The sequence below is a fragment of the Macrobrachium rosenbergii genome, chromosome 55, assembly GCF_040412425.1.
Source record: "Macrobrachium rosenbergii isolate ZJJX-2024 chromosome 55, ASM4041242v1, whole genome shotgun sequence".
Taxonomy (NCBI): Eukaryota; Metazoa; Arthropoda; class Malacostraca; order Decapoda; family Palaemonidae; genus Macrobrachium; species Macrobrachium rosenbergii.
Window position 1 is genome coordinate 41062768 of NC_089795.1, and position 26260 is coordinate 41089027.

General features: G+C 36.6%; 3 protein-coding genes and 1 long non-coding RNA gene across 9 annotated transcripts in view; 1 reads left to right on the top strand and 3 right to left on the bottom strand.

Annotated features, from left to right (window-relative positions):
• Positions 1-20084, bottom strand: part of LOC136835152 (uncharacterized) — a 41616-nt gene extending 21532 nt beyond the window's left edge. The window contains exons 1-5 of one of the 2 annotated variants that reach the window (XR_010852003.1): positions 20005-20084; positions 19793-19885; positions 19529-19645; positions 19309-19407; positions 4335-4580 (exon numbers count right to left, since the gene is read on the bottom strand). This is a non-coding gene — a long non-coding RNA (uncharacterized lncRNA). The remainder of the gene's footprint in view (positions 1-4334; positions 4581-19308; positions 19408-19528; positions 19646-19792; positions 19886-20004) is intronic. The other variant, XR_010852004.1, reaches the window with a different exon arrangement.
• Positions 7210-17422, top strand: LOC136835150 (uncharacterized). Its single transcript, XM_067098353.1, has 5 exons — positions 7210-7362; positions 11253-11954; positions 12182-12328; positions 12908-13072; positions 14482-17422. Exons 1-5 carry the CDS (start codon positions 7351-7353, stop codon positions 14686-14688), a joined length of 1233 nt encoding a protein of 410 aa, XP_066954454.1. The 5' UTR covers positions 7210-7350; the 3' UTR covers positions 14689-17422.
• Positions 20085-20640: 556 nt separating the features above from the next.
• LOC136835793 (tigger transposable element-derived protein 1-like) lies at positions 20641-21270 on the bottom strand. The gene has a single exon (XM_067099648.1). The coding sequence runs from the start codon at positions 21268-21270 to the stop codon at positions 20641-20643; it is 630 nt and encodes a 209-aa protein (XP_066955749.1).
• A 4068-nt stretch (positions 21271-25338) lies between these two features.
• The window catches only part of Ccdc85 (coiled-coil domain-containing protein 85), a 30187-nt gene continuing 29265 nt past the window's right edge, over positions 25339-26260 (bottom strand). For all 5 annotated transcript variants that reach the window (XM_067098359.1, XM_067098361.1, XM_067098362.1 and 2 more), the window contains exon 7: positions 25339-26028. In XM_067098359.1, coding sequence (XP_066954460.1) covers positions 25984-26028 — 45 coding nt within the window. In that variant the 3' untranslated portion in view covers positions 25339-25983. The remainder of the gene's footprint in view (positions 26029-26260) is intronic.

Here is a 26260-nt window from a genome sequence, read left to right on the forward strand (position 1 = left end):
ATACATATATAATTTATATATATATGCATATAAGTGATTTATGATTATTTTCACAAAAACTCCCGAACTGATTTTAACACTGGACAGTTACGATGTTAATCAAGTAAATACCCCATCCAATTGTTGGAAGTTGCTATTAAGGGATATACGAGTGTAAACATTTCGTTTACACTCGTTTATAGCTCTTCTGGGCCCTTACGGCATCCAGTGCTCATCTGTATTGCAACAATGATCATTCAGCGCTGAAAAAATAAATATCAGGAATATGGTTTTCCATAACTTCAAGAATATCTATATTCAGTGCTTCAGAGAAAGGGGAACAAGAAAGCTTAATTCCTTTTTAAGAGCTCTCGCATCACTGACAATGAATATTATATAAAAAAGATATCACAAACCTCATTTTTAAGGAAAGGACCGGATTATTGAAATGACACAAATCACTCATTAAGAAGAGGACCGGATTATTAAAGGAAAATATCACAAATAACTCATTAAGAAAAGGACCGGATTATTAAAAGAAAAATACCATAAATCTCTCTTTAAGAAAAGGACCGGATTATTAAAAGAAAAATAAATATCGTAAATCTCTCTTTACGAAAAGCTCCGGATAATTCAAGGAAAATATCACAAATTACTCATTACGAAAAGGACCGGATTATTAAAAGAAAAATATCATAAATTTCTCTTTACGAAAAGGATCGGATTATTAAACGAAAAATATCAAAAATCTCCCTTTTGAGAAAATGACCGGATTATTAAAACATCACAAATCACTCATCAAGAAAAGGACAGGATTATTAAAAGAAAAATATCAAATCTCTCTTTAAGAAAAGGACCGGATTATTAAAAGAAAAATGTCATTAATCTCTCTTTAAGAAAAGGACCGGATTATTAAAAGAAAAATATCATAAATCTCCCTTTTGAGAAAAGGACCGGATGGTTAAAACAAAATATCACAAATCACTCATTAAGAAAAGGACCGGATTATTAAAGGAAAATATCACAAATCACTCATTAAGAAAAGTTCGGGATTATTATCGCTCGTATCCTCTTGTAAACGAGTCTTCTTCTTCAATGTCTGGGCTCTGAAACTAAAGCAAACTCTGACCTTTGGCCGTCGGAGTTTCCATTAGAAGCAGAGAGCTAAAAGGATTCGCCAACTTTAAATCTAAAGAAGACAGCAACAATTGCAGTTCACTCTGCCGGGGCAAAGAATGTTTAGCCTACCCCTGCATTTCTGCTGTTCTTGCATTCACTGCGTCAACGCTGCATTTATTTTTTTTTTTTTCATTTTTTGGGGTGGGGGGTTCTTTCTCTTTTTACTGGCTGCCTCGATTTCACGGTTTTCGACCTGCCAAAGAGAACATGTGAAAATCAGTCATTTTTGCTTCATGAGAAGCACTGCAAAAAATATTGTTATATTGCATTCACTGCGTCAACGCTGCAAGTTGTTCTATTTTTGTTTGTATTTTCTACTGACTGCCTCGATTTCACGGCTCTCGACCTGCCAAAGTGAACATGTGAAAATAAGTCACTTTTGCTTCATGAGAAGCACTACAAAAAATGTCCACCACGTCAACGCTGCATTTTTTTTTTTTTTTTTACTGGCTTCGTCGATTTCACGATTTTCGACCTGCAGAAGACACGTGAAAATTTGTGACTTGTGCTTCATGGGAAGCACTACAAAATATTGTACATCTTTTTACAAAATGCTTCTTTCTCGCCTTCTCTGTACACTGCACAGACCTCTGACGGGCTGCCCTATGAGCAAGAGTTTTGCTGGCATATCGACAACGCGAACATAAATAACAACGGCAGACCTCCCCTATACTAATCGCCCAGGGATATACAGAAATTTTGTATTCAATATCAAACCGCTTCCCCTAATGAGGGGTGGCTCCAGAGTCAAATTCACGAAAACAGCCGCTGCTGCTACATTCGTCCTTGAACTGCTGAATGAAGGATGAATCATAATAAAAAGTATTTACACAAAATTTGACACTGTCCAAACCAAAAAGTATCTTCTCTGTCCATCCTTCTGTCTCCTGTCTTACTTTTTCTGTCAAAATCCTATTCTACACTTTTCGGGATAATTAGCCACAGTATGTCACTATAAGTTTACAGTTTCCTTTATCATTTTTCACTTCAGGCAAAGGAATATTTTACAATTCCTTTCGCCTCTTATTTTGGAAGTTTTCCTTCATCCAGATATATCTTACACACCATAGCTTCTAACTTAGGGTTGGGTTGTTGGGTTGCCTTTGGAAGTTACACAGCAAAACATAAATAAATAAATAAGTAATGCAGTTTAAATGTGTATGTGTGCGTATCTGGCAGGTGTGTAAATACAATATGCCATTATATCAAACAGCTCCTCTCGGCTCTTGGGGATTGCCTTTTCTCCTTGTAATTGTAATTTTCTATCTCATCTTCTTTTGAATTTCCTCGTCATTTCTTATCGCATTATCAAGCAAAGTACCGCTAACGAAAGAGAGAGAGAGAGAGAGGCAGGGAGCTCCACGCACCGGAAATATGAGATTTCGTCGCAGTGGTTCCTCGAAAAATCAAATGTTCCTCATTACAATGCGGAGCGCGTTCCGCATTCCACTGATCTTCGTCTTCCTCTCCTTCCCGAAACTTCTTGGGATTCCCGCCGGCGGCGATCACCATAACTGTGTCCCACAATCCCGAAATACTTTATTCTGGAATTGTCCGCCAGGTATAATGTATTCCTCCGTCCCGACGCGACGCCTCGGCTACATTCCCAGTTTGGGTTTTTTTAAGCGAACAATCAAATATGCATCCGTGATCGCGAATAGACCCCCGGAAGCCAATGGTGTTTGCCAGGAGTTCTCGGGAGCTTTGTTAAAGTATAGTGTGTTTCTGTTGATGTGTGTAAGTATTATGTTTATATGTGTATATAATATATTTGTGTGTGTGTGTGTGTATATATATATATATATATATATATATATATATATATATATATATATATATATATATATATATATATATATATATATATATATATATATATATATATATATATATATATATTATATATATATATATATATATATATAATATATATATATATAATATATGTATATATATATGTATGTATATATATACACAGCAGATAGACATATATACACACACACATATATATGTGTGTATGTATGTATATTTCAGTCCTTATAAGCTGCTAAGGAAACGAAAATTACCGACCTTTCGTATTTATTATTAGTCACATTCAAGGTAACTCTTTTAACAAACAGAACGAGAGGTGAAACATTCATTTCTTTCAATGACCACTGATATAATAAATAAAAGGTAGAACCATTATTCTCACGCAGAGGTTCAACTAAACGACAGAATGAGCTACCCATTACAGCAGGGACAGAACAGATTCCAAATCTGTTATGTCAGTCAGGAACGTCGTCAGTGGCACCAGTCTTTGGCCTAAGTGGTAACTACCAACCTCCAAAGGTCTTACCTAGTGTGCACACTGAAGATGAGAAAAACCAGGACCCTCCCATGATGGTCACCCGTCCAGGAACTGACCTAGATCCAACGTTGCATAATATCGCTCTCAAATATTAGAGACTTGTCTAATATACTTTGTTCACATGTTTAGATAATCTGTAAGTGCGAGCAAGCAAGCAAGCAAGCGCTTCCTACACATATCTCAGACGGGAAATAATCCACTTTCTTTTATCTAAGGCTGGAGATCTATCGTGCAAGGCGGCACTATTTATGCATGAAACTCTAATGTACATAGTTTTTAGCTCCGGTCAACAAACAGCGTTCGTCTTCTTCTTCTTTTCTTTTTAAGGAAAAAGATTAAAAACTTCTCGCGAAGCCGAATGAACCTTGTGATTTATCAGGGAGATATATTACCTTCCGCTCTGCTCGAGATTTAGTGCTTCGCTCCTACTTTCCATTTCTTCTTTTTTTATTTATATTTTCTTTTACTATTTTTATGTCATTTTTGTGCATCTTTAATCTTTAAGATAAGTCTCCGCATCTCTTTAGCTAGGATGCGTTTCTTTGTGTCATCAAATACATCATTCAAGGGATTTTAACTACTTGAGTCATGCAATACTTTGGAAAGAGACTTTTGTCAACACTTTTACGATACTGAATGCAAAAAGTATAATTTTTAACTTATATCTGTGCAGGTGTTTTCAAAGTAAGACTAACTATGTCTTTTACACAATCTTTAACATTAAAGCTCAATTCTAATCCGATGTGCTGCTTACTTCTTTTTCAGTAGCTTTGCTACGGACTGATAGACGAACGCACGGGGAAGACATAAGGGAAAAACCATTTACCTGACTTCTTGGAGGAAGTTTAAACAACGAGCACACGCCTTCGCATTATGCTGAGTGGCCCAGGCAGAGATCATCTGCGCCAGTGGGCCTGAATTTTCCTTCCCAAAGCTCACTTGGCTTTCCTCGCAGCTTGCCATGGAGCTCTGGTGCCACTGACAGACAACCAGTCAGACAGACAGGGAACTTCGCTTTCACGCAGCCATGGCAGATACAAGTCCTGATTCAATATTGATTATTGCCCCTTGTCTGCAAGAAGAAGCGAAAGGAATATTTTGTCTAATCAAAAACTCTGAATTTCAAACAATGTAGGAGGGAATCGTTATGCCAAATTCATCATTCAAACTAAAACACCAATGACACAAACACCACAAGGAAATAAAGTTAAAATGATAAATCATTGATTGAGAAGTTCACGTTTGCTTTTGAATGTATTTTCAGTAGTTCAGTTTGCATTAGTCCTTTGCTCGTACGAGCAATACAAGCAATTTACAGAAGGCTGATTGACGGTTTTTTTTTTTTTCAGACAATGATGTAAATGACACCATAAGGACTGAATGAGGAGGTAGAAATCATATACATATTTATGGTGGTCGTTCCATTAATCAGCTGAAGCACACCGCAACGAAAAAATAAAAATGTATATCGTACGAATTTATACTATAAGAATCCGCTACAATATGACCCCCCTGATTTGAATACTGTGAGGCAGATCTAACACACATACAGACATACATATATGGGTTGTGTGTGTGTATTTAAGAATATATCTTACATAAATCAATTACATCGACGCGATTTCTACAAATTCTAACAGAAAAGTTCATTACCAATTCTGAATGCATAAACCCCTCTTTTTTTTTCTTTTTTTTATCGAGGACGCTTATGTACTTCAGACAACGTAAGTTCTGCTTATGAAAATCATTATAGTAGCTCTTGAATCTAATCCAATACACAGAATACCTTATTAGGTGCGAAAATAAATTTGGAAAGTAACACCCTACTTACATTATATCATTTCCATAAACCATTTATATTATACAACATTTGTTAACGTAGACAATTTGCTTAAGCATCGCTTAAAAATTAAGTTTTCATTTTATATATATATATATATATATATATATATATATATATATATATATATATATATATATATATGTATATATATGATATGTGTGTATATATATATATACTGAAATAATTTCTCAGAAATCCTTTACCCTTATCACTGATTTAGCATAAATCTAATCTTATCACAATTTTAAAAGAAGCATTATTCACATTATTTTTATCTACTCGTGAAAAACGGGTGTCTTCGAAATGGAATGTAATCGTGTCTTTTTTTTGTCTGCGAGTATGCCTACGACCATTATCTAATAAACAAGCATTATCTACAAGGCTCAACATTGTTTAGCCCTCGATTATTCATATCTTATCAAAGCATTAACAAAATACAAGTCAGCAACGTTTCAGTCAACCATCCAATAAAAGATAAATATCGTTTGAGTGAAATACTGCATAAGTTTACATAGTACACCAGGAAAATGTACCATTATTAATTTGACAGCAGACTGTAAATAAACATGGGAATAAGTGTTTAAAAAGAGACCACTGCTTGACAGCATTGCAGTCTCTAGGTTCAGCAGTCCTGTATGATACGAAAAATTCTTAGTCGTCTCAAACGTTTGGAACCACTCAAATAGCGGAAAGTGCAACCTGATTTTGGAAAATTCTCTGAAAAATAAAGAGGTTTTGATATAATGTAAATTCCTTGTGGTTTTAAAATTACTTTCATCCTGATATCTTGAGGAATAAAACTTAATTAGAAGTTGTTTGCACATTAGTTGAAAAATGTGTTCTACTCTCTCTCTCTCTCTCTCTGTCTTTCCCCGCCTTTTTTTGTTGCCTTAATCTCGAGCATCACCGTAGGAAATTGGTTGACACATACCACCTGTGTTGACTTTGACAATAATTGTCATGATGAGACGTGGGGGAGAGAAGTGGTCGTTACGTGCTCAGAGAAATAAGGATAGGGAAATTTTACATCGTCAAGAATGTATGCACAATAATAAAGAGAGAATGGTTAGCGCTCCGTCTCACTCTCAAACTATTTCTGAGTTGACAAGTTTGTATACACACACACATATATATATATATAGATAGACAGATAGATAGATATATATATATATATATATATATATATATATATATATAGTTATATATATATATATGAATATATAAACATATATAGAAAGAGTAATATAGTTATATATAGATATATGAATATATATATACATATATATAGAAAGAACAATGCATATACATTATATTATATATATATATATATATATATATATATATATATATATAATTTAACATATATATATATATATATATATATATATATATATATATATATATATATAAACGACATTCACTCTAACTGACTGAAACTTTACGGATTTGTACTTTGTTAACACTAATAACATATGAATTATCGAGGGTTAAACAATGCTGAACCTTGTAGATAATCTTTTTCATTAGATAACGGTCGTCAAAATGCTATTGATACACACAGACCCATACTGATGTATGCATATTCACAGACATAAAAAAACAGACACAATTACATTCAATTCTAAAATCACCATTATGTATAAAGATATGTATACAGTATATGCATATATACATACACGTATATATACATACATATATATTATATGTCTTTTATGTATATTTATTCATACATAAATTCATAAAAAAAGAATACAATCACGATGAAGGAGAACCGTTATTTAAATCTAAAGGTCACGATAACATCGGTTATCTCACTCAAAACCCAACAAGATAAGAATAGATTTCTCGAAGAGTCAGTTTCACACAGATCCCCTGCCTTAGCCAGTCGCTTCCTGACGTGAAGTTCGCTTTGTGAAATTTTGAACGCATTTGAGACTTGAGTCTTGAGTTGTATATTCTTTTAGAGGGAAATCTATTACATGTGTATTGATCTAAAAGGATGGCATTTGAGGTAAGATTTTTCCGCGTTTGTGAATCATGAACGACTAAGCATGTCCAGTGGTTGGTGAAGTATTTATAAACTTAAATTTCAATCTCGTGATTTGTTGTTTTTCAGTATTAGGATGTTCTAATGAAACTGTTTTAAGGCTGAATGAGTCCCAGGTGCAAAAATGAAAAGTTAAATATATATATATATATATATATATATATATATATATATATATATATATATATATATATATATATATATATATATATATATATATATATATATATATATATATATATATATATATATATATATATATATATAGTAAAATGTATTAATGTGCAGAGATAAAGCAAAGACTTTCAAACACCTGAACGGTTTTCCTCTTCAGTGTTTACGTTAGAATACAGCGCGAGAGGGGAGTTTTCCTCTATAGTTTTAAAACTGGGGTGGGGGTGTCTTTCCCCCTCCCCCAGGATTTAAAATTCTTCATATGAAAACTGCTCTTTCCCTGTGTACTCTAACGTAAACACCAGAGAACTGCGTTCAGATGTTTTATTTACGATAGCCTACTACTATAACTGTGAATTTTATTACACAGGGTGTAGCACGAGTTTGTGCAAATATTTTGGGAGACCAAAGAAAAAGTCATTCTGAGCACAAAATGTTCTATAAACATATACATTTTAAGGCTTCGTCTATCGGTGAGGTGAATTTTTAAAATAACCGTCATCATTAAACGGGCAAGTACGCGTACGAATATAGTCCGAGTGAGTAGTCAGGGTCCAGTATATGGGGGGAAAGGTTGAAGTGCGTTAGGCAACTCAATTGCTAGCCTTTTAATTATGATTTTCTCTTGTAGGCTATTGAAAAATATAACATTACAGTCCCTTCAACTAGTAAATCGCCTGAGAACAGACCATGTAATTAATTTCAATAATTACCTTTACGTATAAACAAGCTACGTTCACGCAGGGCGTTTTTAACCGCGGCGGCCACTGCTCATTTAACGCTGTAATCACGTTCACACGAAGCGTTTTGACCGCGGCAGCCAGCTTGCGCGGTAATGCTTCTTTATATATATATATATATATATATATATATATATATATATATATATATATATATATATATATATATATATATAGATAGATAGATAGATAGATAGATGACAGATAGATATATATACACTTTTTGCTGATACCCAGTGTCAGAATGGACGTGGAAGAAATAGCTTGCGTTCGGCTGTTGAATCGCAGACTGAATTGGCGCAAAACAGCGCCAAAAAGACGCGCGTGGTACAGTTTTACATGATAGACATGCCCTTTCTACTGATAAAAGTATATCTTAGTTTAGCCAGACCACTGAGCTGATTAACAGCTCTCCTAGAAGAATGGCCGAAGGATTAGATTTATTTTTACGTGGCTAGAACCAGTTGGTTACCTAGCAACAGGAACTACAACTTATTGTGGAATCGAACCACATTATGGCGAAACGAATTTCTATCACCAGAAACAAATTCCTCTTGTTCTTCACTGGCCAGTCGGAGATTCGAACTCGCGACCAACAGAGTGGTAGCTGAGAACGGAACCCGCTCACCCAGCGAGGAACTCCTTTCCACTGATGACACAAGATGCTTGCCTCATGTAATTGTTGGAGATGAGGCCTTTGGGATTATGGAAAATGTTATGCGACCATGCAGTGGAAAACACCTGTCACACAAGAGGAAAATATTTAATTGCGGATCGTCAAGAGCACGTACTGTAGGTATATATAATGTACCTTTGGTATCTTAGCTAATAAGTGGCGCATATTCCATAGGTCTCTCAATGTCCAGACTAACTTTGCTGAGGATATAATAAAGGCATGTTGCATATTGCATAACTATATAAGGGCAAAAGATGGTTACAGGCATGAAGATATACTTTATCAACCACCTGTGCATAGTAGGCCTACATGAGGTCATGTTCCAGAGGGAGCATGTCTGCAACCTCTGCCCGAGACAGATAATAAGCAGATTACTTTTGTAAATGAAGGTAAACTCGAATGGCAAGGACAGAATGATTTAGGAAAGTTTTCAAATCTGACAAAGAACAAAAAAAGGATAAATATAGTCTTCCTGATTAGAAATTTGTTTGATGTAAATATAGATTATATTGTAAGTGAAGAAAATGCAGTTTCAAAGGTTATAATGCTTTTGTATATCCATTGATGATATACAAACATAAATGTCAAAGTTGTGTTATTCAATTAACTTACCTGGGTTTTGTTTTCCTTCATATCTTCAGGTGCAGAAAAAGCCACAATTTCTTCCCAACCCCTTTTCTTGACTATTCTGTCTCTGTACTCCTGAGATTTCATGTCCCAAATTGATGGGCGTTTTTCAATTTCATTTATGAATAAATCAGTATCAAAATGATCCTTCTCCATGGTTAACAGTGACAGCAATGCAATCAGTGTGTGTGACTGTGATCACGAGGACCAGACGTGGCGTGAGTTTGCTATGGTAACGCACAATCTCTTTTCTCATTGGCTGGCACACAGTCGGCGCTGCTCTGCAGTCTTCAAAAAACGCGGTTCACCGTTGTGTGAACGATGTCATTGACTTGTATGTATCTCGACACGCCCGACAATCGCGCTGGCGAAGGGAATCTCGCTACCGCGGCGTGCGAAACCGCCGCGATACGCCTGATTACGTGTGAACGATTCCATAAGCTAACATTGAACAATCGACAGCGCGTATCTTAACGCGCGGTTGAAAACGCCCTGTGTGAACGTAGCCTTAGTTGCTTGGCAATATTTATTTGTGATCGTTGAGTTCTGGCACAAACTGTCCTGCCGCCTCGTCACGAAATTGTTGAATCAGGAGTCAGGACTGGGCCTACGCCTATGCTGAATGAGGGTAGTGACTAATCCTGTAGACAAGGGAATGTAGGGTGGGAGGATGCTGCACTTTGAACAATGTCAGCTTTCTTACCTCTTCTGATTACTGTATGAATAGGCTACCTCTGACAGGAAAGAATGAAGAAAGTGAATGTTCCGTAATGTTTCCATTCTTTTTAATCCGACAGCGACGAAAACGTTTTCGTAGATGTGTTTTTTCCTTTGACTGGCGTGTGATAGGTGATTACTTGTGATGGAGGAGAGATTTTTGATAATACGTTTTAAATCTTTGCTTGGTGTTTAATGAATAGGCCTATATTCGATGGAGAATTCCGGTAGACTTGCTTTTCTTTCCTTTATCAGGTCAGTTATTTCATTGACGGAGGAGGTTTCAGTATGCATGCATTGCATTTTCCCTTAGTTCAGTGTCTAAAGATAGATTTGACTTAAAATTATTTATTGAAATCGGCCTAATCATAAATTTCCTTTCTGTAACACTGGAGGTCACAACCGTGTAATCTAGAAATGGAACTGTTGCAAAACCCATAAATAAACATCATATCTGTATATTCCAAATTACTGGAACGGTAAGGCATTGTCTCCAGTTTCTTGCTCTCAAAATGAATCCGGAATTTGACACTTGTAACCCGGACACGCTCACTTATCTAGGCAGAAGAGCGAGACTGTTCAGAGCAACAAATGAACTAATCAGCTCCATCCCCCACGCCCCCACCCGCCATATCCCTGGCTACTAACTCCGACATCCCGTACGCCATCTTACTTGCCCGTTTAATAACGGTTATTTTAAAAATTCACCTCACCGACAAACGAAGCCTTAAAATGCATATGTTTATAGAACATTTTCTACTCAGAATGACTTTTTCTTTCATTTCCCAAACTATTTGCATAAACTCGTCTTACATAGTGATAGTTTATCGCGATACTGTGAATTTCCTGGCAATAATGCTGTAATGATACAATCTGGTCTTTTTCCTACCTGATCTCGACTAAATATGTCTCCTTTCCAGTCTACCAGCAGCAGGGTACTGATGGAATGTGGGGTCTGCAGCGAGGAATACAACGACCTGGACCACAAGCCGGTCGTTCTCAAGTGCTCGCACTCCTGTTTAAAATGCCTGAAGAGCATGGTAGCAAAATCCCAAAAACGGTGCCCCCTCTGCCGACGGGAATTCCAAGCCAGCTCTCCTGATGACCTGATCATCAACAGGAACCTGCTGGACTTGGTAAACTACCTGAATAAGAAACGAGAACGCCGACCAGAGGACAAAGAGGCCGCTTTCTGGAGAGGATCACCGGACGGCATGTGGAAGATGTCCAAAGAGAACGCTGCTGACTGGGACCAGGCAAGAGCAGAAATTCAGGAAGTGTTCCTTATCAACAAAAGGAGAATTTTAGAGTTACAGAAACTCAATAAAACTGTCACAAGCGATATCGCGATGAAGCTGAAACACGTTGTCTCTGAAAACAACAAAATGATACAGAAGCTTGAGGGATACAATACGGATATCGGTAAGGTAACGAAATCGGTTTCAGAAAATCAAGCGGCCATCAGTGCAGCAAAGGATAAATTGCGAAACGCGAAGAATTTCGCAGAATACGGTCGAATTATGGACGACGTCAATTACATGATCAAATCGCAGCAAGTCATTGTCAGGGAAATGACCTCGAACATGAATGCCAACAAAACGTTACACGAGAAAATTAAAAAGGTCAGTTATTTTTGTTTATTCTCTCTCTCTCTCTCAAGGTTTTTATCCTTCTCTTGTATTTAACGATGCAATCATTAAGAATTATCCGAGACTCACTTTCAAGAGCTCGTAACGTCATCCATTTTCGAAATTTTGACACTAGCAAAACGCACCACTTTGTATTTCTGATACGTCAGCGCCAATTGTTATTAGAGCTCTTCGGCCGGCGTCATTTTCTGTATTTTCAGGAACACACGGCTACAGGGAGCAACATAGGCCTAATCCAAGAACTCTTGCAAGGCATAAATTTAAAAGAAATTGAAGGGGCACAAAATGATCTTTTTCCCGAACTTGGTGCAGTGGCTGCCGGTGTCAGCGCCCATAAATATATATCAGTAAGTTCCGTCTTTTTACTATTCGTGTAGAGAGCAATTATTTATGCATGTATATATGTATGTGTCAAAGAGATCCTCACATGAAAATAAAAGGAGATACCGTGACTTTCGACTTTACAATAAAAATCCAAAGTCTTCGTATCCCATTCTTTTATTTTCATGTAAGGATTTCTACTCTTCATCCACCTGGCAACTGTGCAAATACATGACACGTACTCGTACACAGAACAAATCGTCATTTATGATAAATATTTAGATACAGAAGTTTGTTCGTATTTTTCTTTCATGTACCACCTACAACAGAGATAAAAAAAAGACAAATTTTAAGCCGGCAAAGGTCGTGATGAGATCAATTAATATTAGACGAAATACTTTACCTAGTCACTTATCTTGGGTAAATTGAGAGATTTACTCACTTTATAGTCTGTGAAGGTGTTACCTGTTTCTATATGGACAAGAAGTCTGAGCTTTCTTCCTTTAAAACGGTCTGTTGGCTGAAGAACTCAGCAGAGCGTCGCAATACTTGGAATAATATAACGTACGAAGTGTACTTGCGTTTCTATACATGATAATCAACAGGTAGACGACCTCAGGAAAACCAAACAGCAAGTGTACGCCGTGACAGTAATCAACGGACGAAGGAGATTTGCTAAAATCGTGAAATCCGATCAGAATCCCAAGATCCTCTACGTCCACAGACTGAAGGATGAACCTGACATCTCTCCCAGCGCGCAGCTTATTAAGGTAAGATTGATTGATTAATTGAGGGTTATCTGGCGTCACAACTACCAGGGTCACCGACGCCGTATTAAGGTAAGAGGCTGGCCCACCATTCCTTTCGAGGCTGACACACCTATGCTGCCTTTATTCAGGCAAAGTTATTTGTCAGTGAGGTAGTCACGTAAGTATTCATTACTATCAAGGAGAAGCATGGTGAAAGCAATTACTTATTAAATATGGCAGCTCTGTGAAATTTAAAACACATATAAATGAATCAAACAGAATTAATCAAGTATTATTAATTCTATATATTTGGCATAAACACTTCATTCCATCCATTACTAACATCTTATGTTACATTAATCATTCATCCTTTTCTCCAAATTACTTCGACAAATTATCTGCTCTTATTCTGCCACTCCACACTAACACATATTTCTTAAAATCTGTCTACTCTCTTAATCGCTAGCTAACTCTTTTCCTAGTACCTGCAGTCTCTTGCCACCACCACCATTCAAGAGCGTATCATCCGCAAACATCCACCATTTTGCTCTCTTTTCAAGAAAACTTTTCTGTTTTCACAACTCTGCACCTTCATTTCCTGTCCTTTACCTGACTTCTCACATCACTCGAGCTATAGCAATTTTAAAGTGTCAGTTAAGCAAGAGACCTTTCTCTCAGGCTTAACTTCATACCAATGCACAACATCTATGTACTGAACTATAAGGACGTTTTGTTTTCATAATTAAGATTACGAACCTTTTGTTATCTCTTAGTCTCTCGGTCAAAGTCGTACCAAGCGCCTTCCCAGGTATAAGTGAGACAGATTAGAATACTTACTAACCTCCATCATCTGAGCCAATACATAAAGGAGTATTTATTCCTGTCTCCGATTCGTTTGGAACTTTTCTTTCATCCAGCCAATCACATTTACTGCACTTACTAATTCATATATACATTATATATATATATATATATATATATATATATATATATATATATATATATATATATATATATATATATATATATATATATATATATGTATATGTATATGTATATATATATATATATATATATATTTACTTATGTTTATATATTTATATATATTTACATATATTTATATATATAAATTTTTATATTTCATATATATATTATATATACATATTAATATGTATTATATATGGAGAGAGAGAGAGAGAGAGAGAGAGAGAGAGAGAGAGAGAGAGAGAGAGAGAGAGAGAGAGAGAGAAATTGTAGTATTTCTAAATCTGCATTACGTGAAACTCCCGTTACTTCTTCGTATTGAAAGAAACGTAATAAGCTTGAAATAATGCAAATTTAGGAATACTACAATGAGAGAGACAGAGAGAGAGCGCGCTTTGTGGCGTTTCTAAATTTGCATAATTTCAAACATTCGACGTTCCTTTCAGTACGAAGAAGTAACGGAGTTGACAAACTACTGTGACCGCTTGACGTTCATGGACCTGGAAGCCAAAGGGAAACCGCCCGTGAGAATCGTCATCAAATACTACAGTGAAATCAACTTCATCAATCACGTCAAAAATCACATCCTCCTGTGCACTGGGGGAAAGGGGTCCTACGTACGCAAAATCCAAAGTCCTCGAGGTGAAGGATAAGGGAAAATCCAACGAGTTCCTGATCTTAGGAGACTTCGAGAAGAACAACGGAAGCGCTGGCAGGGCGATCGTGTCGAAGGCGGAGGGAAATGAATGGTGGAAGAATGGTGGAAGCTGGGGGATATTGTCAACATACGTGTGTCAGCGTGGATCTACCGAAGCAACGGCGTCGCAGTTTTGCATCCTAACGCGGAAAGGTATTGCGTCGAAGATTTTTGCCTACGTCAGAGATGGTCTCAGCGAATTGACACGTTACGTTCAAGAGTGCGACAATGCGAAAGAGATCGAGATAAGCGATTGTGGAAGGGTTGTCTATTGCTGACGTCAAACATTTGCGTAAGGACAAGCAAGCAAGCAAGCAGGGAAAGAAAGAGATAAGAAAACTATAGTGGAAAGATATGATTATTGTTTTGCTTCTGACCCTCAGTTTTCTATAAAGAAAAGGTGCTATCAAGGTCTAAAGAATACCTAGCAGGTAAATTTGGGGTGAGCTGGGTTAATGGGGGTTTAATCCTTTGAGGGGTAAATTCTGTGACGTCAGACGGATCTAGGATTCTGTAGCTAGCTCTATAGAACGCTCATTATCTTTTACTAAATATTTAATAATAATATCGCTAGTTTTTCACAGAATGTGGATTTAATTACTAATACAGATAACCTAGTAATTTCCACATATTTTCATACACATATCATTCAACAGACACATTAGCTTGAACTTGAAACATTCTTTTACAGCCTCTTTACTTTATTCAAAATTTTTTTTAGATGAAATGATTTCCCTGTTTAAAAATCTTATCTTAAAGAAAGTTCGACAACGAACGAAATATGTGACTGAATCAAGAGGCAAATTAGTAACATTTTTTTTTCTACAGCTGAGTTTTTGACAGTTCCTTATCCAGCTCTGAGTCCTTTTTCATCATGACAGCATTTAAATATTTTTTTCCATTGTTTTCGGCTATTCAGAAAATTCTTTAGAGGGCTTCATTAATTTTTTATCACCTCTGCTTACTATGCCTGTCCGAGTTATCTTCTAATGGCATATATGAACCAAGATATGGATATTTGGAAATTTATGGGGAATAAATCCACCGAGGTATTCTAAACCACCTTTCTCTATAGCTTCCTCAAGTTATTCACCGTCAGTCTCTTGCAAACTTTCAGTGAAGCCATTTTCTTTTTCTTCTCCACCGAGATACTCTAGTAAACTAGACATTATTGCCGAGAGACTCAATTCACGTTGCAGTGACGCATCGTCATTACTATGGGAAGAAGTTTACATGTCAAGCAAAGAATGGAATGTGCCGGCTGTTATGTTGTCTCCTTTGCAATTGCTGTCTACGTTATATTTTGATCCCCTGAGAGAACTGTCTTCCCCTAAAAGATGACACCCAATTCTTTGCTTCACTGCAACTATCGATGGGTGCTGATAGCAGGCTCCCATCCGTCGTAGGCAGGCAAAGAAATGCTCAAGTCCCTCTTAATTTAGTCTGTATGTTATTATATATCGAATATTATAACATACAAACATTTTACATTTCGTAGCAATTTGGCCAAAGACCGTGAGGAAATTACAAATCCCTTTTGAAATGGGTAGAAACCTCTGCTTCTCAGAACCTTGACTGATTTTGCCATTTCTCCCATGCGTTTAAGAATTTCTTCTTGGTTTGACGTGCTTAACCCAGATGCACTCCTGGATGTTTGTTGTCACGTAGCACTCGTTTCCACGTGTCTTGGAAAGTTGTGAAAAGTTACTCCTTCTTTCGTTTTACCTTTATTGGAAGAATGACGGTAAATAATACAATAACGAAACATTTCGTGTTTAGCTACAGACATCGTAAGCAATAAGCCTGATGTTATGCGAAGGACAGTTTCAGTTTACCAGTTTATGATAGGTACAGGAAGAGCTTCGCACTGAACACCAGGACTCTCTGACGTCATAATCCGACCCAGTGTTTACCTACGCAGAAAAGGACACGTTTTGGGTCGCTGGTGGGTTGACCTGGTATTCTTTAGACCTTGGGTGGTATAATTTAGATATATAAGTCCTTATATGTTTTTCACAATCCTTTTCTATATATATGTCTGCTATGAATGAAGTAACTCACTGATCTCCTTACACCTGTGCAGGTTCCTTCAGCCAAATGAGTGAATAAGTCCTTATTTTTTAATCTTTTTTGCTTTCTTAATTGCTGTTAATCTTTGCATGAATATTTAAAAAGCAATATATTCAGATATAAAGACACTGAAAATGAGAAAATTTTATTTTAAAACTTTTATTTCGTCCAATATTAAAGTAGATCTTTTGATCGTTACTCCAGAATCAGTGGAAAGGAACTCCTCTTTTACAGATTAAAAACAAAAGCTGGCTACTTTTTAAAAAAAGAAAATTAATGAATAATTAGCAATTAAAGAGCACCTTTTTTCAATCAAATCCACTTTAGAATCTTTTTATAATTTTCTAGACTTTGTCACTTGTGACAATGGATATACACACAAATGCAAGGTATGTTTTTATGTTAGTGTTAAAAGTGTGAAGGCGAGTGATTTATGACGTAAGCAACAAGAGTAGTAGATGTCGTCACCGACAGCCAATGAAAGAGCAGAAAAAGGTACTCTTGGTTTATGGGTTGCTGTTTGAAGTGCTTCAAAAAATTTTCTGGTGTTTCCAGGGACTTCCCATGTTTTTATTTTATTTTATTCGTGCTTATTGAATAAAGGAGTTTCACCAAGAAAACATTATTATTTATTACAAAAATCTATAAAATACCCTCGCATCACAGGTTTTTGCAATACCTGTTTTTCCAGAAACCACCAAAGAGCAGTCAAGTGTGGATGTGTATCTAAATGTATTAAATAGGATTCAAGGAATTTTTAAGTTGTATGTGTGGTTGAGAGAGAGAGAGAGAGAGAGAGAGAGAGAGAGAGAGAGAGAGAGAGAGAGAGAGAGAGAGAGAGTTGTAAAATGATATACGATACAATAACAATGTTTGTGTTCGTTCGTTATGTACACACGTGTCTTGAGAGAGAAAGAGTGAGTGTGTGTGTGTGCATGTGTGTGTGCTGTAACTAGATGAACGGAGGTATGGAGGATGAAGGGAAAATATTTGTCTTGGGAAGTACCCAGAGCTTAGCATGACAACAGGGACTGACCCGTTGGAGACATCGGATGATTAATATCAACTGATTATCAATTAGCATATTTAGGTCATTCTAATTTGCAACAATGGAATGGAACATAAAATATAGGCCAAAGGCGAAGCGCTGGGACCTACGAGGGTCATTGCAACAGGAGGGAAAACTTCTGCTTTTGCAGTGTTAGGGAGAGGTGGAAATAAGATGACAGTGAACCGAGACACAGTCAAAGGAATTTGCTAGGATCCGAAGGGAGGTGAAATCAGGAGGACAAACTACTGAATAATCAAATTGTAAAAATTTGCACCATTTTACATACCAATTGCTTATTAGAAGAGAATAGAATATGGAACTTAGACCAAAGGCCAAGCGCTGGGACCTATGAGGTCATTCAGTGCTGAAAGGGAAATTGACAGTGAGAAGGTTTGAAAGGTGAAACAGGAGGAAAACCTTACATTTGCACTACGAAAAAATTGCTTGAGAGGGTGGAAAATCAGATGAAAGAAACAAAATATGAACGGAGATACAGTAAAGGGAATAAAAGAGGTTGAAGCTAGGGGCCGATGGGATGCTGCAAGCACCCTTAAGTAATGCCTTCAGTGCACCACGAGGTGTACTGACGGCACTACTCCCCTACAGGGTCCAAGTAAAAGTCCTAAAGGGGGATTCTGTCAACAGATAAAAGAGATGATTCTTCAAGTAAGTTAATACTGTACTGTGTATGTAAAATACCTAAAAAGTGTTCGTTTTTAAATAGGACGGTTTTTCTTCTTTTGCTTGAAAACGTGTTTAGTACCTGATAAAATGAGAGATTCATAAATCTACGGTTTATTGCCATTATTGCTTTTACTGCCAGAAATGAATGACCAATTCTGACACAGTTTACGACACTTTTTCTGTTTTACGTGGAAGTGATGGGCCTTTTACTACTAACTAGTTTGTAATCATATGCGTGAGCATGTTCCTGCAAGAAAGACTCTCTCTCTCTCTCTCTCTCTCTCTCTCTCTCTCAGGAAAAAACCAAGATAACAGATTCTTCTACATTCATCCTATTGCTGCTGTTTCGGGGACAGAAAATCTCCACATCTGCTGTTTATAGATAAATAGATAGATAGATAGATAGATAGATAGATAGATAGATAGATAGATAAACAGATATGTATCTGTATCTTGTGACTTGGTTTACAGGTCATGATGAAGGAAAAATGGAATTCTAACTTCTGGCTGGTGAATTCCTGAACTGAATTGGGAAAAGCATGTCTCTTGGGTGGTTATCTATTATCTAAGTGCCAGGTTAAGTCAAAGCTAAATACTTGCACTCTAACCCCATATGGGTATAACTGAGTGCCTCTGCCTGGAATGATAATGTAATAATAAATATTACAATATTTTATAAATATTTATACTATTTACAATAGTATAAATATTACAATATTTTATAAAACGTATAACAATTCATAAAATTAAAAAAAGTGAAGAATTCCTTACCTAATTCTAGTGGTTGGCTTGCTTACGGGGAAGGGCAGGTTGCTGAATGTGGATATATAGAACAGGTCTATGATGTGGAACCTAAAGGTGCTTGGTAGTCTGGAATGATAAAGATAAAAATGATACAATAAGTACTGTAATAAATACAGTAAGTATTTTATAACACAATTTAAAACAAATTTATACACCTAATAATAAAAAAAAATTAAGAATTCCTTACCTGATGGACATTGAGAGGGTACAAGGGCTGGTGAGTTGGGGTTTGAGGATGGGATCACTGTTTCTTATGAAGCTGGAGAGGGTGAGTTGGACTGGGAGGAGGGGATAACTTCTTGATCTGGAATGATAATGACAACAATTAGTATTATAAAAAGTAATATAAATTATTACTGTACAATTACAGTTTGTTCTGTACACTTTTTTCTAAAATTTATATCAATTTATAAAACAATTTAAACAAAAAAAAAAGGGAAGAATTCCTTACCTGCTGGACCTGGAGAGGGTTCACGTGCTGGACCTTGGAAAACCATGAAGGGTTCAGGGGAGTCCGGGTTATCATCACTCTCAAAGAGAAACTCTGGAATGATAATGAAAAAAATTAGCTTGTGCTACGGTACATATATTATATATTACAATAAAAAATATATTACAGTATAAAACAAATTATAACATGAAAAAAAGTGAAGAATTCCTTACCTGATGGAGCTGGAGAGGCTGCTGGAGAGGGTACAGGTTCAGGTTCAGGTTCAGGTGAATCTGGATTGGGCATCACTTCTGCAATGATAAAAATGATAAAAATTTTGGGTTATGCAATACAGTACATATGCAAATATAAATTACAGTAAAAGTTTTATAAATTTACAGTATTACAACTTATAAAACATTTTATATACAGTAGTAAAAAAAAAAGTTAAGAAGTCCTTACCTAGATTAGGAATGGCAGATGGTGTTGGAGACTTCTTGAACTAAGTGTCCAGCCTAGACTGCACACTTTTCTTCCTCTGCTTCTCCTTTAAAGACTCCTTGTAAAAAGTTAGACAATCCATGATCCCTCTTTGAACCTTGGCGAACCTTTCCATGTTAGGGTCCTAAGCCTCAAAACATGCCATCACTCTCTCCAAATGAGAAGAACCCTCGAGAAGCCCTTAGTACTTAATACCCTGGGCTTTTACATCATCTGCTTCTCCTGTGCTGATAACTCCTCTTCATGGGATGCCAGCAGCTCAGTGACATCCTTAGCTTCTACCTCCAAATTTAGCTTCTTGCTTAATCCAACAATTTTCTTCGTCACAGTTTCCACATCCTCTGCCTTGTCAAACCCCTCAAATGTATTCAGAAACTGCAGAGTTTCTTCCAGGCCCCATTCAAAATCGTCATCTTTACTTCATCCCAAGCACTTGCAATATTCTTCATAGCATCTGCAATATTGTAGGCCTTCCAAAATTGCTTCAAAATCAACTCCTGGTTACTTTCAACAGCCCTCAAAGCACTGCAAATTGTCCTCCTGAGGTAGTAGGCCTTGAATTTAGCAATGACTCCCTGGTCCATCAGTTGTAAAAGCAATGTAGTATTGGGTGGAAGATACACTACCTTCACATATGGGTGCATATCACTCAGACTCTGAGGGTAACCAAGGGCATTGTCTAAAACAAGCAGGACCTTAAAAGGCAGACTCTTCAAGGCACAATACCTCTCCACTGCAGGCACAATGTGATCATTGAACCAGTCTTCAAAGATCATCAAGATAACCCAAGCCTTCTGGTTGGACTTCCAAATAACAGGGAGTTGACTCTTGAAGATGCTCTTTAAAGCCCTTGGATTTTCAGCCAAACAGACAAAAAAGGGCTTAAGCTTGAAGTCTCCACTAGCATTACACCTAAGGTGTAAAGTCAGTCTCTCCTTACTGACTTTGTGGCCTGGTGCTGACTTCTCCTCCTTGGAGAGGTACGTATGACTAGGCATACGTTTCCAGAATACGCCTGTCTCATCCACATTAAACACTTGCAGAGCACAATAGACTCCCTCCCTATCATCTCAGCCAACCCACTAGGAAAACTGTCTGCTCCTGCATGATCAGCGCTAGCAGATTTGCCTTACAGCTGAAGGTTGTGCAAATTAGCATGAGCCTTAAATCGGTTAAACCAACCCCAGCCAGCTGCAAATTCTTCACTACCATTCCCTTCCCTGTTCCTCTTGACTACTACCTTATGTAACTCCTTATCCTTCTCCTGAATCACACTAAGGGTCACCAGAACACGTTGTTGGTTCTGGTCTTCAGGCCAGACCGACAATAATTTCTCCATCTCCACAAGGTTTCGACTACTTTGCTTCGTATTAATTATCATCGCCTTCATGGGTGCAGCACCTTGAACATACTCTAGGATATTCTTTTTATCCTTTACTATGGTCCCAATCATCGTCCTACAAAGGCCCAGTGCCCCGACCAATTTCAGTTTGTTTCTCCCTTCTCTGAATGCTTAACTATGTCAAATTTAACATCCATTGTGATGGTCTTCCTCTTCTTCGATGCACTGCTGTCAGATGAAGAAACTTGACATTTTGGAGCCATAGTAAAGGCTACGAACTACAACACACTAAAGAGACAACAACGTAGTAAGATACAGCCTAGCACAATGGAGGCAAACACGTGAGTGATAGTTTGTTTGGTATTGTTTTGCACGCCTGTGTGAGTGACTCAGGCAGGTCGTTCTTCAGTCAACGAGTACATGCTCAGAAACTAGTCCCGTCATTTGCACTGCGATGTAAGACTGAAAACGACATAAACTCGGAACATCCTCTGTAACCCAGAACTGATTTTTTTATGAATATATTTGAAAAGCGGCATAAGCTCGAAACAACGTAAGCCGAGTCCGGCGTAACACGGGGAATGTCTGTACAAGGATATCAAAAGGAGAATTTGATCAAGAAAATGAACCAGAGAGTAACTGCAAAGGACTGAGAAATTAATAACCAAAAAGCAGGACTTTGACCATAATGATTTTACACCAACCAAGAATATGTCTTTTCAAAAACCAAAAATGAAAAAACAAGACATGTGGATGAAACAGTAGATGATACATTGCTGCTACTCCTATTAAATAAGCCCATTGTATCAGTGATTAATTAATCATATTCTGATATCCTGCCAATACCAAAAATAAATCTATTATGCTCAAATAATTAAACAAGCCCTATATATGATGATTACCAGAATGAAAGTACTTCAGTAACTCGGACAATACATTCACAAATAACTTTAGGAGTTAATTTACCAACAGGAATTTGTGCAGCACTGCCAAAAATTGTGGATATTTCAAATGCTATGGTTTGGTCAAATCTGTCCTCTGAGACTTGGAAGACAAACGTTTTGTAAGCCAAATATTGAGTATCTGGCAAGAAACACTTTGCTTGCAGAAAACTCTCTGACATTATTACAGTATAAGAAGAGGCAATGACAGTTACATTACAGAATGTGCAAGAGTTCGTTGTGGAGTCAAAACGAGATCATCACCAGACTTTTTCTATTTCCTATGAATTCTACATACAAGTCTACTTTCCTTTCCTCGGGATGTGTAGTATGCAATCAATGCAACTAGATTTAATAAAACTTGGTATTCTGCTGCTTTTCGAGAATTACTGAGCACACAATTCATGAAGTAATTTTTACACTAAATTACAATTCCAAGGTCACTTTCTTATTCACTCATACCAAACTCTCTGGTGCTGTTTTGAAGATGTAATAATCTACTCCAAAAGTATTAGTGACAAAGAAACGCTGGGTGCCACCTGTGCATGGTCTGCCCACGTTTTTGCAGTAATAACACTGTCACCCCTAGTTTTTCATTTTCTTTAAAGTATATTTTCTTTCATAGAAAATGCTTAGATTTGATTTACATCAGGAGCCAATCTATATTTTACTTCCACACAAATATGTAATGAGAAAGAAACAGACCAGAGTAATAGAATTGTACTCATAAGTGGTTAAACCAAATTTAGAGAGAACAGCCTCAAAATATCACAGATTTCTCTCTACAATTCTATGAAAGGTTAGGTTAAAGGAGTAACGTTATAACGTAGATTACAGACCAAAAAGCGAAAGATAAACAAAGAGAGAGCACTATCATTAATACGGTCTGGTTAGTACTGCGGTTGGAAGCAACCTTGAAATGACAGGCGCCATCAGCACATAAAACTCTTCACCATTACTTCATTTTCTGGTTTGGCGTGAAGTACTTAAGAGCTAGTTTTTCTCATTTAGTCACCTTTATAGAATCATAAGTTCCTTGCTTGAGATTCTTTACTCTAATCATTTTGAAGGAAATCCTAGGCCATGTCTGTTTGTGTTAAAGAATTATTATAAAGAATTATAATTAAGATGATAATTCTTTATTCCTATTTTGAAGCGGTCTCCTTTTATAGCAATTCTGTAATTTTAATGATACTGGATATATTCAAGCACTTGCAACAGTGATACACTCAGTTTCCATCTTGGAAACCGCATGGAATCCAATTGTGACCTAGTTTTTATTTAAAACAGAACAGAATGTAGAATTTAAGCCAAAGGCCAAGAGCTGGGACCTATGAAATCACTCAGCACTGAAACGGAAATTGACAGTAAAAAAGTTTGAAAGGTGTAACAGGAGGAAAACTTTGTAGTTGCACTAAGAAACAATGTTAGGAGAGGATGGAAAGTAAGATGGAAGAAAGAAAATATGAATAGAGGTACAGGAAAGGGAATGAAAGGGGTTGCAGCTAGGGGCCAACGGGACAATGCAAAGAACCATGAGTAATGCCTGTTGTGCACTACGTAAGCCTCCTGTGCACTGCGTGAGGTACACTCATGGCATAGGGGGCTAGTTAGTTTTCTGTTAAATAAAACTATTGTAACAGCTTTGTCTGTCCATCCGCACCTTTTCTGTCTGTCCTCAGATCTTAAAAACTACTGGGCCTAGAGGGCTGCAAATTGGTGTTGATCATCCACCCTCCAATCATCAAACATACTAAATTGCAGCCCTCTAGCCTCAGTAGTCTTTATTTTACTTAAGGTTAAAGTTAGCCATAATTGTGCATCTGGTAATGCTATAGGACAGGCCACCACCGGGCTATGGCTGAAAGCTTCATGGGTCACGGCTCACACAGTATTATACACTGTACAGAAAACTAAATTGTGCCAAAGAAACATAAGTGCATTTTTTACTTGTTTTTAGTTAGATTCCACAATATACAAGATAAAATGAGATTTTCTTGTACTGAATGCAAACTTTTCATTCAAGTATAATAACAATTAGTATTTTTAACACAAACCTTGACAAAATTTAATTTTTAACCAGCAAATTAAAATTAACATTAGTTTTTATCTTTGTGTTTCCTTAACACTGTTTGAATTCCTTGCAACAGACTTTATTTCTTACGGTTTGATGCACAGCAGAAGGTGCACAGAAGAATCTGAGGTAGTCTGTTAGTTACCAATACGAAGAGGACGAAGAAAATACATCCAAAAGAAAAGTTTAACATTTGAAAATCTCAAGTTTCTTGATAAGTTCAGGTACTAGTTTCACAAGTAAGACTTAACACCTCACCCTTAAAGTTTCAAAAAGCAGTCTATGTCATATTCAAGTCATTCAATGATCAGTTTCATAACCATTGTAATATATTCATATTAACAGACAGCTTAACCAGATAACTAGATAACATTATTCACTCTCACAGGACTGGCCTTCAATGCTATATAAGAAAAACTGAGCAGAAAAAGAGAATTTATAAACAATATAAGTCATTCTGACTAAACGACATAATAATTCCAATTCAGCAATTTCCAATGCATCAAAGGAACCATTTTTTAAAGCTAACTTTTGAAAACACATAAAAAACTGAATTCCTTTTAGTGCCAAAATGTTGGAAAACTGTCCATTTTGACAAGTTATGCATAAAAACATTGAATTATGCATATCACCAATAGATGCATTCTAGCCCAAGATGGTACGGATTCACTTTCGGAACAACTAAAACTGCCAAGTAAAATATCCAAAGTACATGTACAAATTTTAATATGTATTTTATAAATAAAAATAAAAGTTGACAATTCCTTTTTACATTTACGAGTTTTTATATACTATTGTTCATAAGCTGTACATAAAATAACATGAAATACCAATATAATCTAAGCCACAGGAATCACTGACTCCAGCTTAAAAAATACACCTATACTTTTACTTGAGTCAAACATGACTATACAAATCTAATTAGGAGAGTATAAAAATCTAATAGAATATGTACGATCAATACCAAGAAATAAGATTTGCCTAAAAATATTGCTATTACAATTAACAACCAGCATCTAAATTTACAATATACAATATATAAAATATTTACACCATAAGTATAATGTAATGTTTCTCCTATTAAAATAACACTATTATGACAGCAGCTGTATAAAATGTATACAAATAGATACTGTAAAGATTTTTGTACCTTTGGCACCTCAAGATGCACCGTTCTAATTCTAGGAGTAAGTCAAGAGATAACAGTTTTAAAGTCTAAAGAGTTGTCATATAAAATTAACAAAACTACAAGCTACTGCTATACAGTACGATACTTGCATAGATTGTCCCAATTCAACGATACAACTAACTACCATACACGTCTGTGTCCCTTGTCAGTCTGCAGGTACGTCATTTATCTGTGCTGGCTTGGCACCTCTTCGAGTTTCTTCCAGACGACCTGTAATGATAAAAATGGCAATGAGACAGTTGAAGCTGTTCCACTGTCTGAACCAGCATGTTGGTGCCCTTAAAATAAGGCTTTAATGCTACTTAATGAAGCTCTACCCCACAGGGGAAATCAGTTACAATGTGACTTGTGCAACAAGCCAAAAATGGTTCGCAGAAATTTCCTTGCAACATCCCTTTGCCAACAGTTACACTTCTTCCAGCCTTGTACCTCGCATGTATTT